The sequence below is a fragment of the Carassius gibelio genome, chromosome A20 (assembly GCF_023724105.1).
Source record: "Carassius gibelio isolate Cgi1373 ecotype wild population from Czech Republic chromosome A20, carGib1.2-hapl.c, whole genome shotgun sequence".
Classification (NCBI taxonomy): Eukaryota; Metazoa; Chordata; class Actinopteri; order Cypriniformes; family Cyprinidae; genus Carassius; species Carassius gibelio.
In genome coordinates, this window is record NC_068390.1 from 2,952,563 (window position 1) to 2,967,085 (window position 14,523).

Consider the following 14,523-nt stretch of genomic DNA (forward strand, 5'->3'; position numbering starts at 1 on the left):
ATCAAGGTTTTTCGTATATTTTTTTATTGCTACGTGGCAAACAAGTTACCAGTAGGTTCAGTAGATTCTCAGAAAACAAATGAGACCCAGCATTCATGATATGCACGCTCTTAAGGCTGTGCAATTGGGCAATTAGTTGAATTAGTTGAAAGGGGTGTGTTCAAAAAAATAGCAGTGTGGCATTCAATCACTGAGGTCATCAATTTTGTGAAGAAACAGGTGTGAATCAGGTGGCCCCTATTTAAGGATGAAGCCAACACTTGTTGAACATGCATTTGAAAGCTGAGGAAAATGGTCGTTCAAGACATTGTTCAGAAGAACAGCGTACTTTGATTAAAAAGTTGATTAGAGAGGGGAAAACCTATAAAGAGGTGCAAAAAATGATAGGCTGTTCAGCTAAAATGATCTCCAATGCCTTAAAATGGAGAGCAAAACCAGAGAGACGTGGAAGAAAACGGAAGACAACCATCAAAATGGATAGAAGAATAACCAGAATGGCAAAGGCTCAGCCAATGATCACCTCCAGGATGATCAAAGACAGTCTGGAGTTACCTGTAAGTACTGTGACAGTTAGAAGACGTCTGTGTGAAGCTAATCTATTTTCAAGAATCCCCCGCAAAGTCCCTCTGTTAAAAAAAAGGCATGTGCAGAAGAGGTTACAATTTGCCAAAGAACACATCAACTGGCCTAAAGAGAAATGGAGGAACATTTTGTGGACTGATGAGAGTAAAATTGTTCTTTTTGGGTCCAAGGGCCACAGGCAGTTTGTGAGACGACCCCCAAACTCTGAATTCAAGCCACAGTACACAGTGAAGACAGTGAAGCATGGAGGTGCAAGCATCATGATATGGGCATGTTTCTCCTACTATGGTGTTGGGCCTATTTATTGCATACCAGGGATCATGGATCAGTTTGCATATGTTAAAATACTTGAAGAGGTCATGTTGCCCTATGCTGAAGAGGACATGCCCTTGAAATGACCCAAAACACACTAGTAAACGGGCAAAGTCTTGGTTCCAAACCAACAAAATTAATGTTATGGAGTGGCCAGCCCAATCTCCAGACCTTAATCCAATTGAGAACTTGTGGGGTGATATCAAAAATGCTGTTTCTGAAGCAAAACCAAGAAATGTGAATGAATTGTGGAATGTTGTTAAAGAATCATGGAGTGGAATAACAGCTGAGAGGTGCCACAAGTTGGTTGACTCCATGCCACACAGATGTCAAGCAGTTTTAAAAAACTGTGGTCATACAACTAAATATTAGTTTAGTGATTCACAGGATTGCTAAATCCCAGAAAAAAAAAAAAATGTTTGTACAAAATAGTTTTGAGTTTGTACAGTCAAAGGTAGAAACTGCTATTTTTTTTAACACACCCCTTTCAACTAATTGCCCAATTGCACAGCCTTAAGAGCGTGCATATCATGAATGCCGGGTCTTGTTTGTTTTCTGACAATCTACTGAACCTACTGGTAACTTGTTTGCCACGTAGCAATAAAAAATATACTAAAAACCTTGATTATTCTGGTTAGTCACATTGTACTGCTATTATTTTGAACAATACTGTATGTGCATACATACTGGATATAATGACGCAATGATGATAGGGTTTTGTTTTGTGCAGAAGTCCAAAGAGGAGCAGCAGCATCAGCTGGAATGGATCCGCTATGAAAATTCCTTCTATATGTTCTGGCTGCTGGAACATCTTGCCCAGGACAATGATTATAATGTAAACAAGGAGCTTGTGATCCAGCTGGAAACCAAAGCATTCCCTCTTGCAGATGAGTTCCCCCTGTTCTCTCTGTATATGTGGCGGATCGGAGGTCTCTTCAGGGTGAAAAACACATGAGCAGATGTAGACTTGCTGCAGTCTTTCTTAAAACCGTTGCTCCTTTTACAGGGTTCACTTAACTGTACATGAAGTGTCTTAATTAAAAAAAAAAAAAAAGTTAATTAATAAATTTTAAGCCAGTCAGTTTTTGTAGTGTTCTTTGGAAGTCTGTTTTCATAAGTTGATTTCACTGTAAAGTGTAACACTAAAATAAGTGTTACCCCAAATCAGCATATTAGAATGATTTCTGAAGGATAACTTGACATAGAAAAATAAAGGTGAAAGTAATGGGAGCTGAAAATTAGTTTTTAAAGCCTATTCAAAAAGAAATTGTATTGTTATTATAATTATTATAAGTAGTATTTCATCAAGGTACCAACTCGCACTGTACTAGCAGATTACATGCAATGTAAAGTCAAAGCTTCATGATTTATGTGCTCACACTGTACGTGTGACATACTTGAGTTAACCAGACCATGACACTGTATGGTCTGCTTACCATACGATAGCCAGAGATATCTTTAAAAAAAATTCAAATAAAAAAAGCTTTAGCTATCAATGATATCGAGAGGATTTGGCATTTCCAATTGATGAAATAAATTATTACCATTTACTTTTATTATTATGGTACTTGCATTATTAAATTGATAGGTCTACTATAATTAATTTGCCGTGCGGAACATAAATGATTAAATTAGCTAGCTCTTAATTGAAAATTATTGAAAACATTTAGATATAGACCTATTACACAATGAATAGGCCTATAATTAAAATTCCATCTAAAGTAGCCTATGTCCAAACACTGTAATAATCAGTCATCAATGAAAATATAAAACTTGTTTAATATGAAATACTTCATTTCTGTCATCGTTGTTGTTTTTTACTACGTAGGCCCTGTATCAGCCATAAGAGCCTTTTTTTTTTTTTTTTTTTTTTTAAATGAAGGCGATACCCAATGTCTCTCATTTCTAAGAATATGTGCTGTTAAGCATCAGATGCCGACCGCTCGGTCAGTTACTGGAGTTTAAAATGTCTTCACGGGCATAACGCTCATGCAGTTTGCACATTGTTTATGTGGTATGCACTGAAACTGAAATATAATTTTGCTACGTGTTTGTCTTTATCACTAATTGCAAAATGATAGACAATGGTTCACATTTTCCGTGATAACATTATTTTATCAAAAGATATCCCTCTTTTCGTTTTCTTTCTTGCTGTATTAAAGATTGAATAGTTTAAGTTCTATTTTCGTGCAGGCGCAGTGAGGGTGAAAAGCACTGAGTTTAGGGCAGTCGGTGCAGCAATTGTGTGATACCCTGGTCACTGTGATTTTGACAAGAAAGATGTTCCTGGATAAAAATCTTCTGATGATCCTGGATCAACATTATTGTACAAAAATATAGACTTGACCCAATCCCTACCCCTAAACCTAACAAAACCCATAATTTATTCCTAAAATCAGTGGGAAATGATAGCTGATTGATAAGACTGTAGAAGCACCTAGCTCTGGTTGTAAGCCTGTAAAAACACATTTTCTGAAAAGTTATATCTCAATTCTGATTAGTTGATTGGAATGTTGTTCCAGGATCAACAAGGATGTTGATTCAGGAACATGTACTTTGTGAAAGCCGACCGTACAATCACCTGCGGACACAGGCTGTGGAAACCACCACTGGTGCAATGCCCAACGGGACATGGAAAAAGGAGACAGAGGATCTCTGGCACGCGGCCAACGAAAGACTCCTCGTCTAGACGTCCTGAGCACAACAGCAGAAAACAGATAAGGAAACAGACATGCAGTACAGTCACAAAGTCAACATGAAATCTACTGACAACAAGGGACAGACACAGCAGGGAATATAAGGAAAAATGGGAACAAGCGACAGGTGAGGGCAATCAGCTTGTGATCTGCAGAAACCAGCGCCGATGAATCAGCGCTGATTGCCCAGGTCATGAGCTGCAGACAATATAGGGCTGGCCCTTTGTGATTGCTCAGCAGCTCTAGGACGGGTGCTTCAAATGGCTGTTGGCCGGGGGAAGCGACGTTGACAAAATCATCGATCGTGTGTTGTTGGAACAGTTCGTCACTCGGTTACTACCGACCACCACGCAGTGGGTCCAGTGCCACTGGCTGGCGTCGCTAGACCTGGCCATCCAACTGGCGGAGGACCAGATGGTGGTGTGCCATGAGGTTGGCGAAGCCCTGCCTTCGGTCGTCTTTCGCTTCCCCCTCACCCTCTACCTCTAAACCTGTCCCTTAGGTCTCATGGGAACCTTCCCCCCGAGCGCAGCCCCGATGGCGGGGTGGGCCTGTGCTGGATTTTGTGCTCCGTGGGAAAACAGGTGGATTCAGGATGTAACCAAAGCTCGATCCATCAAAGCCTAATTCAGTCGGAGGCATTGGATAATAGCTGCATGGTTTGTGTGCAGCGCATACACGGGGATGTGGTGAAGTATCCTTTGATGCTCATACCTATTCAATTTTTGGGTCAAAAGAATAAAGTGGAGGTGGCAGTTAACCCACACCTCAGGCATCCTCTAATTTTGGGGACCAATTGGCCAGCTTTTAGTCAGTTATTAGGGTATTTGTGTGAGGATGTCTCTTAGCGGAGAAAGCAGGGAGGGGAGGTGGCCATGCAGGCAGGAGATGCGGAGCCACGATAGACCGATTCTGTGCCAGAGGAACTGAATGCTACCGAGAGGCTGATTCTCCCGGAGTGTGATGATTTTCCTCTGGTGAGATGCTGAAAAACGCATTTGAACAAATCTTTTCTATCGACGAGCAGCCTCTCCAGCAGGTACGGCCCCCTCCGTATCCCTATTTTGCCATTTCAAAAGAGAGGTTGTGTCGTGTGACCCAAGACACTCAGACTAAAGAAGATAAAACCCAGTTGTTAGTTCTGAAAAGCTGTCAGGAAAAGCTTTTCTAGGCGGCTCATTGTAATCCTATGGCAGGACATTTGGGACAGGATGTAACATTCAACCGTTTAATGGCCCAATTCTTTTGGCCGGGCATTCACGAGAATGTGTGCAGTTGGTGCATGGCTTGTCGTGAATGTCAGTTAGTGAATCCCCCCGCCTCCCCAAAAGCGCCATTGTGCCTGCTTCCTCCCATGCAGGTCCTCTTTAAGAGAATTGTTGTGGACCTCATCGGGCCATTAGAATGGTCAGCATGAGGGCATCGCTTTGCTTTAATCCTTCTGGATTATGTAACGCTATACCCAGAGGCAGTGGTATGCTGCAACATTTCTTCAAAAAGTGTTGCGGAGGCCCTATTTAAAGGGGGGGTGAAATGCTATTTCATGCATACTGATTTTTTTACACTGTTAAAGAGTTGGATTCCCATGCTAAACATGGACAAAGTTTCAAAAATTAAGTTGTACGTTCCGGTTTGTCACAAGTTTCGGAAAGTTTTTTTTGAGTATGACTCTGTGTGACGTTAGATGGAGCGGAATTTCCTTATATGGGTCCTAAGGGCACTTCTGCCGGAAGAGCGCGCGCTCCCGTATAGCAGAGCACTGAGAGCACAACAGATAATCACTGATCAGAGCGAGAGTGTCCCGAAATGTCACAAAAGGAGTGTGTTTTTGGTTGCCAGGGCAAGACAACCCTGCACAGATTACCAAAAAAAAAACAGCATTAAGGGACCAGTGGATGGAGTTTATTTTTACAGAGCATCAACGGAGTTGTGCAAGTGGTTTTGTTTGTTCCCTGCATTTCGAAGATGCTTGTTTTACAAACAAGGCCCAGTTTGACGCCGGATTTGCACATCGTTTATTTCTTAAGGATGATGCAGTCCCAACGAAAAAGGGTCACGATCGTGTGTTGGAACCGCAGGCGGTGAGTAAAACTGCTTCAAATATCTCTGTGTTGTTAACTTAGCTATCGGCGCGTAAGCACATCAAGTAAACAACATGTTGTCATCAAACTGCACATGTACAGCTTAAAAAAAAAAAAAAAAAGACGACAAAGTGGAACTCAGTCATTTTCCAAAACCGCTAAGCAAATATATACAGATTCAGGACATACCACATTGAGACGTCGTTGCTGGGAATCCAACTCTTTAACAGTGTAAAAAACGCAGTATGCAAGAAATAGCATTTCACCCCCCTTTAAATTTCAGCCTCTGGATCTGATTCTGGATCATAAATATACGCTGAATCTGACTGTTAGCCATGGTTTGTTTTGGATGTTTTTTTCCTCACGGTAATGTCACAACTTCCAAACGCTCTCAACGCAAAAGCTTACTGGCGCTCGTGATTCTTTAGCTCCGCCCACACGTCAAGCCTCCAGCCGGTCATGTTTTTCCGGGAAAAAATCTTTCTCTTATGAATATAATAAAACTAAAGACTTTTTGGAGTTATGAAGGATGCAGTACTACTCTATAGGTACTCAAGATTAACAGGATATTGAGTGAAAACTAGCATTTCACCCCCCCTTTAAGATAATCTCCCGAGTGGGGATCCCAAAAGAGATCCTCACTGATCAAGGCACAGAATTGATATCACATACAATACACAAACTTTATGAAATTATTGGGCATTAAGTCGGTGCATACCAATGTCTGTCACCCACAAACGGACGTGCTTGTGGAACAATTTAATCGCATGTTGAAGACCATGATTTGAAAGTTTGTTCACGAAGACACCAAAAATTGGGATAAATGGCTGGAACCCCTATTATTCGCTGTGCGTGACGTCACGCAAGCCTCCACGGGGTCCCCCTTCGAGCTTCTTTACGGGCGCCAGCCCCGTGGGGTTTTGGATTTCCTGAGAGAGGCTTGGGATAGTAAAAATTAAATTCAGCATGTGCTGGACCTGCAAACAAAACTCCAAACTTTGGGGCAGCTCTCTATGGAGAATTTGTTACAGGCCAGGACAAGCAGAGTAGGCTGTATAATCGGGGAACCAGACTACGTTATTTTACACCGAAAGATAAAGAACTTGATAACGACAAACCCGAAGAAATGTGGGATTGGGCGCGTGGAGGTCTGGTATCAGGGTTTCCACTTGGGTCATGGACAGGTGCGTCCCCAAATTAATAAGACGGCAGCAGTTGCGACTGGTCTGAGGCCCAAGACCAAAAAGGAGGTGAGACAATTCCTGGGGCTGGCAGGATATTATAGACGGTTTATACCTAATTATTCTGACCTTACCAGCCTGCTGACTGATCTCACTAAAAAGGAAGTTCAAGATCTGGTCCAGTGGACGGAGCTGTGTCAGCATGCTTTCACCCAGGTAAAGGCTGCTCTGTGTGGCAGACCGTTTTTACACTCTCCTGATTTTTCTCTCCCCTTCTTGTTGCAGACAAACGCATCGGACAGGGGGTTGGGAATGGGCCTGGCCCAGGAGGTAGAGGGTAAGGAGCGACCAGTGCTGTACATCAGTGGTAAGCTTTCTAAGAGAGAGACTATGTACAGCACCATTGAGAAGGAGTGTTTGGCGGTCCTCATCCTCCGCTGTTATCTCCTGGGGCGGGAATTCACCCTCTCTTCGGACCACGCGCCCCTGCAGTGGCTCCACCGCATGAAGCATACCAACGCGCAGATCACTCTTTGGTATCTGGCACTTCAGCCCTTTAAATTCAAGTTGATCCACAGGCCGGGTGTACAGATGGCTGTAGCCAATTTTTTTCTCAAGGAATAGAGGAGGAGGTGTATGTGGCGAGGGGTGTGTGGTTCAGCATGTCCTGCAGCAGAGAAGATTGGGAGACGAGCGGAGAGTAAATGGGTTAAGTGCAAAATGATGAACACCTGTGTCTGATTGCAGTAGTTGGACTAGAGAAACCGGTTAAAAGGGAAACTGGAAGACACGCTGGAAGAAAGAGACGAGACGGGGGTGTGGGTGCTGAATTACGCTTTTCATGTCTTGCTGTGCTTGTATGTTTAAACCAGCAAGGTGTATTAGTTCGTTCACGCATGAGAGGAAGTGAAGAAGAGCTCGGTGTGGTGTTTGTGCAATTCTCTGTAGTGTTGTCACGATAACAAAATTATTATTTCGATACCGATACCTAGTCAAGAATTGCAATTTCGATACTTTTTTGATACTTTTCCTGTAAAGGGAAAATACATTCTCAAATATCATTGATGTGCTTTATTTTAAAACCGGGACAACATTCTAATCATATAACACACTAATAAATTAACATATGAACAGCAGATATATTAAACATTTGAACAAAATATGAAATCTAAAAATATAAAAAATAAAATAGAGCATTGACATTAAAGGTAAAGGAAAAATACATTTAGCAGCATTATTTCAGTTATCATAAGAAACATAAGAGTAATAAACTTATCTTGATTCTGAACTTTGAATAAAAAAATATGAACAGCGATTATATTTAAACAATGTTTCTGAACTCAGAAGATTAAATGTCAGAAGATAAATAATATCAATTTAAGCAATGGCATTCAAGTAAAAAAAAAAAGCAAAAAAAAAAAAATTAGCAGCAGTATCTCAGATATTGTAACTTATTCTGAATTTCTGTGAGTTGTGCAACCTTTTCTTTCAGAGGAGAAAACTCAGCCAGTGAACTTTAATGAGCGTAATCTTTATTGAGCGTCATCTTTTTCTACCAGCCATGGACCAGCGGCCACAGTATCACTTTTGCTCGCATGTTTTTTTCAACCCGCGGGTCCCGCGTTCATGAAATAATTTGACCCGCCCCAGCCCGCAAATAAAGTAACATTTCTTTCCCCACCCAGACCCGCGCATCGGGGACATCACGGAAGATACGTTGCTACTAGACTCATATTTTTCGTTCACTAAAGCTCCTCCCTCCAGTCCACAGTAGCGCGCGAGCACGCCGCTATTAGCAGCGCATGCACAGCTCGTGAACAGCTCTGTGAACTGTTTCATCCTGTCAAAGAGTTACTCAAGATGTGACGGACCATGTGATTTGTTGAATGTAGTGAACGAATCCGCCCTGCACTGAACGAGATCGAGAGATCTTCTCATTCGTAAATGAATTAAACTGATACATCTCGTTTATGAACGAAATGAATGAGTATACAGGGCATACCTGTCAAGTATCCCGTTTTGGCCGGGAAAGTCACGTATTTTACCCTTCTTTCCCGCCGTCCTCCCGTATTAGTATTTTCCCGTAAGTCTCCCGTATTTTTATTATTATTTTTTTTTTACCTGCGTTATTAATAAAATAATAATAATAAAAACATTCCCAATCTGAGCTCTGTCACTAGTCTCGCGATAACTCCCACCTGTAGTAGCCTGTCGCGAGGGGTGTGTGAGGTCAGATGACATGAGTTATAACGTGGGAAAAACAACAACAACAAAAGAAAAAACAGAGACGGATGATGGATGCTACAATAGAGAGTGAAGGCACACCTGCCAAAAAACCAAAACCCATGTGTAAATACCGTGATAAATGGGACAGCGAATTTACTTTTTTAAAGAATGCAAAGTCTGCAACAAATTGGTACAACAACTCACTAAAAGAGTAAAAGAAAAGTTATGTGAAATGAAAAGAAAAACTGTTAAAGAAAAGCAATATGAAATGAAAAGAATGTGTGGAATTAAAATAAAATGTAAATGTAAAGACAAGCAATGTTAAATTAACGGAAAATATGCAAATAAGCCTTTAAATAAATGCTCTTCATATATACCCTTTTGTGTTTTAATTTGGGCTATAACACTTGTCTTAAAATGTAAGGGATACTGGAGCTTTGTTGGGGTGGTGGGACTGCTCGCAATGGGTGCTGGAAAATTTCCCTTATTTTCAAATCCAAAACTTGACAGGTATGATACAGGGTCAGTGAGCCAAGCATGTAAATCTCGATCAGCAATCAGCATGCGATTATGCACACATTTTAGTAAAGCCAAATCAGTTTAGTAAAGCCACTAATGCAGGCATGTCGCTTACGGTTGTGCTTTTTTGCTGCGTGTATAAGGAGAAAAAACACAGACGTCCATAAGGAGGCACTGGAAGTGTGCGTTGCACACACCAACATGAAATACGTCTCTTACAAATCTGGAACGCATTCATTCTTTGAAGTATCGATACTAATATATTTAGGTATCGTGACGTTTTTAATTTCCGAGAATCGCAATACTTTTGAAGTATCGGTGCACCGTGCAACACTAATTCTCTGTGTGCGCAACGAACTCGGTGAGCAAACTCTTAGTTGAGTTTTTCTGCATCTTCTGTTTGAATGCTTTAAACTGTTTTGAATGTTTTTGAATGCCTCAGTCTATTTACGCTGGCCTCAGGCAGTCAGTTGAAATCACCGGCCCCTTCTCTCCACATCGGTTCACTAAAGATATGCCTATTTTAAGGTGTGCACTCAAATATGCACTAGTACACCCCACACAATATTTTGTTGTCATATACTGATCAGTCTAAGCAGTGCTGCTTCATATCGAACACACCTCTTGGGTTTGTGATGGTGTTGTCCACGCTAGGAAACGTATATCCACCATATGTATTCATGCTGCTATATCATTGGTATCATGATATGACACTTTTATATCATGTAAAAATGTATACTGGTATTATCATGGATGGTATGATATGGCACACCCCTAATTGCAATAATCCAGCATGGACAGAACAAGAGCTTGAACAAGGAGTTGTGAAACATATTCTGAAAGAAAGGGCCTGATCTTATCGATATTGAATAGAGGAAAATTGCAGGACCTGACAGTTTTAGCAATGTGGTCTGAGAAAGTCAGCTGAACAGCAATTAATAACTCCAAGGTTTCTAGATGTTATTGAATTAGTTATGGTTGATGTGCCTAACTAGATGGTGAAATTGTGATGAAAGGTGATGTTTCTTCATCCAGCAAGTAATGCCTGTTAGACAAGCTGAGGTGCGAGCAGCTATCATGGGATCATCAGGATGAAATGAGAGGTAGATTTGAGTGTCATCAGCATAGCAGTGATAAGAAAAGCTGTGTTTCTGCATGACAGAACCTAATGATGCCATGTAGACAGAGACTGTGTGAGAAAGGCAGAGACTTGATTGGACACAGCTTGTTCCAAGTGTTTTTGCAATGAAAGGAAGAAGGGAATCTGGTCTGTAGTTCTCCAAATGAGATGGGTTAAGTGTGGGTTTCTTAAGTAGTGGGGTTATACAAACCTGCCTAAATGTTGAAGGAAAAACACCAGTATAAAGGGATGTTAATGATATGAGTGCGTGCAGGGACAACTGCAGGAGAAATGGCCTGAATGGGATGAGATGGAATAGGATCAAGCAGACAAGTAGTAGGATGAGTAGAAAGGATGAGTTTGGAGACTCCTGCCTCAGTTATTAATAAAAACATGGCAAAGTCGTTAGCTTTTAGAGTTGATGCAAGAGTGGGAGGAGGAGGACAAAGAAGTGTGAGAGTTAGGTAAATTGTTTATTGTATGGCAGTATGTCCTTTTAGCAGTGGAAACATTAGCAGAGAAAGAAGAGAGAAGTGACTGATGCACATTAAGGTCAGTAGTATTCACTGTTTCAGCAGCTCTGAGCTTAGAACAATGTTTGCGGAGAACATCCAATAACAAAGGGGCAGAGGGGTTGGCACGGATTTACACAAGCTCCAGTCTGGATCCAGAACACCTGAGAAGAGATCATGCCAACCCCTCAGGGGACCTCAGATGATGCTAACCCTGAAGATGGGAAGATGGGAAATGAAACATTATTGGAGAGGGCTGCAGGTGTAGCAGTGTCCTCTGGTTTTATCCAGGTCTCTGTCAGAGCCTTGAGAATAAGCTTTGATTGACTATTAATAGAACTGACCATCAAGTGGCTGCAGTCCGCATGGCGCGCTGTGAGGATAAATAAAGTTTAGGCAATTAGCTCACTCCTCATTTAAAATTTAAATGTACTTTTTTTATTATTAAAACAGGTCTATTAATTTATACAATGAATTATTATTAACACTGCAGTCATAAATTAAAAATTAAGAGCAGCTTTATTTCATGTGCCGATTTTTAAAAACAAAGTGTTTAATGCAAAATGCGTTTATTTTTTCCTCAAGTTTTTCACTATACAAGCCACAGGAGAAATATGAAAGGAATAATTTAAGACCGTTACCCAACTAACAGAATTTTGTTACAAGAACGTTCTCCAAATATTCAGTGTCTGGGAACTAAAATTATTCAAGGTTCAAGATTTTTATTCATCACATACACGATTCTATAGAGTATATATAACCAGAAGTGAAATGTGAATCAGGTCCGCTCCATGGACAGTGCAATTATTAAAAAATACAACACCAAGGAAAAAACACATAAATATAGGTATGTAAGAAGTAAATAAAAGTAAACTATAAAATTCAAAAAAATAAAATATAAAATAAAATGTGCATGAAAGTATACTATAGACTTAAAGGGTACTTAACATACACAGTTTCACCTGATATCATGTTAATCTTGAGTACCTACTGCATCCTTCATATCTCCAAAAAGTCTTTAGTTTTATCATATTTGTAAAAGAAAAATACAGCTTTCCAATTCTCTCCGGAAAAAGCAGAGCTCCTGGAGGCGTGCCATCACTGAAATGACGAGAACACACAAATGCACTTGCTACACTCTGTTGCTGCCCCAGAAAAATAAACTGCATCCACTGTTCGTGTAATGCTGGTTTCTTTGGGAAGCTGAACAAGGTAAACTTTCCCTCACATCCAAAAGTACACTTATTTGAAGACATTCTCAAACAAATCCTATGCAGTGCTGCAGACGATTTCCAGATGAAGTGCGTTGATGTCTCGCTCTCCCATTGTCAACATGTCCGCGGGCATGCTTTCCCGAGAGAAATGCTCATATAAGGTGTTCCACCATCGTCTACGTCATTAGATCCATGATCGAAAAAAAAAAAAAAAACAGCCGAAACTTGTACCAACCCGGAAGTAAGATTTTCAGCACAGAAATTCTCTGTCATACGTATTTAAAACTTTGGGCATGTTTGGCATTAGAATCCATCTCTTTAACACTGTGAACAACTCTGAATACACAAAACACCATTGTAGCCCCCCCCTTTAAATATTAAGATACACAGGAATGTACAAGAGACAAATGTGCAAGCAGGTTATACATGGTTGTCAGTTACTAGGGTGGTTTGAGTCCTTAAAGATTTTAACCGCTCTGCTTTTGCAGCGTTTGAAGTAGATGTCCAGCAATCAGGAAAGAGCAGCCCCTTATATGCGTTCAGCTAAGCGCACTACTCTCTGCAGGGCTTTGCATTCTTGACTGGAGCTGTTCCCATACTGAGATACACTGAGTTAATAAACTTTCTATGGTCCCTGAATAGAAAGTTTTCAGGATTGTTGGTGAGACCCTGAATTCCCTCAGCTGTCACAGATGGTACAGTCTTTGCCTGCCTTAATTAACCTGTATTTGAAGGTGGGTAGTCCAAGTCAGGGCCACTGATTTGGTTTACACCAAGGTACTGGAAGCATCTCACCCTCTCCACAGGGGTTCCACTGATCTTAAGAGGAGTGTAGGGCCACTGCTGTCTGATCTATTGGGGCAATAGTCAAACTGTAGAGGGTCCAAAGTATTAGGGATGGGGAAGAAAAAGTAGTTAATTACTAGTCTCTCAAAGACCTTCTTGACTATTGATGTGAGGGAAACTAGAACATGACATCAGGTCCAGCTGCTTTCCTGATGTTCACTTGCTTTAGGGCCCTCCAAACCCCGTCCTCCGACACGGTGATTACATTATTATCGCTGCTCTGAATGCTGCTACCAGACAGGCGGATTGGCAGACTCATCGTCACTCATCAGCCAGCAACGCATCTGCTTTTAACCTCTGCAGAGGATTTATTTCCAAAAACACAGATGGTCCTTAGTCCCTGCTACATGCGTCAGGAGTCATTTAGCTGAAATTTGACTCTATTTGTTCCCTGTATCAGAGTTTGGCAGCTCTTACTACGTGTCAGAAAGCATAGCACAATGCTTTGTACTCATTCATGTTCCCCGCAAAAGACCGGTGTTGTATGCGGCATTGCATTTGTTTACCACAGCATGGATTGATTTGAGAATGTCCTTATAGTTATCGTAACAGTTGCTTGCTTGGCTAGGACGTTTACAAAGCTTAATGCTACATCTGTAAACTCACTGACATCTTATGAACTTGCCCGAAACATGTCCCAGTACACTCATCAAGAGCCGCCTGTAGCATAACTTCTCAGTGGGAGGACCAGCGCATCAGTACTCTCTGCACCGGGGATTCTTGAACGAGCCGTTGTTTATGTTCCAATGTGAGGAAAAGCCGGTACTGAGCGAGCTTTGTAGGCATTCTTGAACTGAGAGTAGCAACGATCCAGTGTATTCAGTCCTCTGGTTAGACAGTATACATTATGATAAAAGTTTGGCATGACCTGCCTGAGGTCGGCTTTGTTAAAGTCCCCAGCGATGATAAGATCTGCGTCAGGACGTTTGTTGATGTAGCTGCTGAGAGCATCATGAAGCCTAGACAAAGCCAATCCGGTGTCTGCTTGTGGTGGGACAGCAGCAATGATAATCAATGACAATTCCGGGGCTAGATAGAATGGGCATCAAATAATGGATAGATGTTCCAGTTGAGATGAGCAGGAGTGTGACAGAGTGGAGATATTGCTGGGGTAATACCATTTCTTGTTAGTCATGAAACACACTCCTCCACCTTTGGATTCCGTAAAACAGAGAAGTTATCAGACGGCGTTACAGCAGAGTCTGGGACCAAGGTTGTGAGCCTTGTTTCAGAC

General features: G+C 41.4%; 1 protein-coding gene across 1 annotated transcript in view; it reads left to right on the top strand.

The window, feature by feature from the left end:
• mei4 (meiosis-specific, MEI4 homolog (S. cerevisiae)) overlaps positions 1-1,975 on the top strand; it is a 47,033-nt gene extending 45,058 nt beyond the window's left edge. The window contains exon 5 of the mRNA XM_052536038.1: positions 1,625-1,975. Within this exon, the coding sequence (XP_052391998.1) occupies positions 1,625-1,849 (225 nt within the window). The 3' untranslated portion in view covers positions 1,850-1,975. The remainder of the gene's footprint in view (positions 1-1,624) is intronic.
• The last annotated feature ends 12,548 nt before the right edge of the window (positions 1,976-14,523 follow it).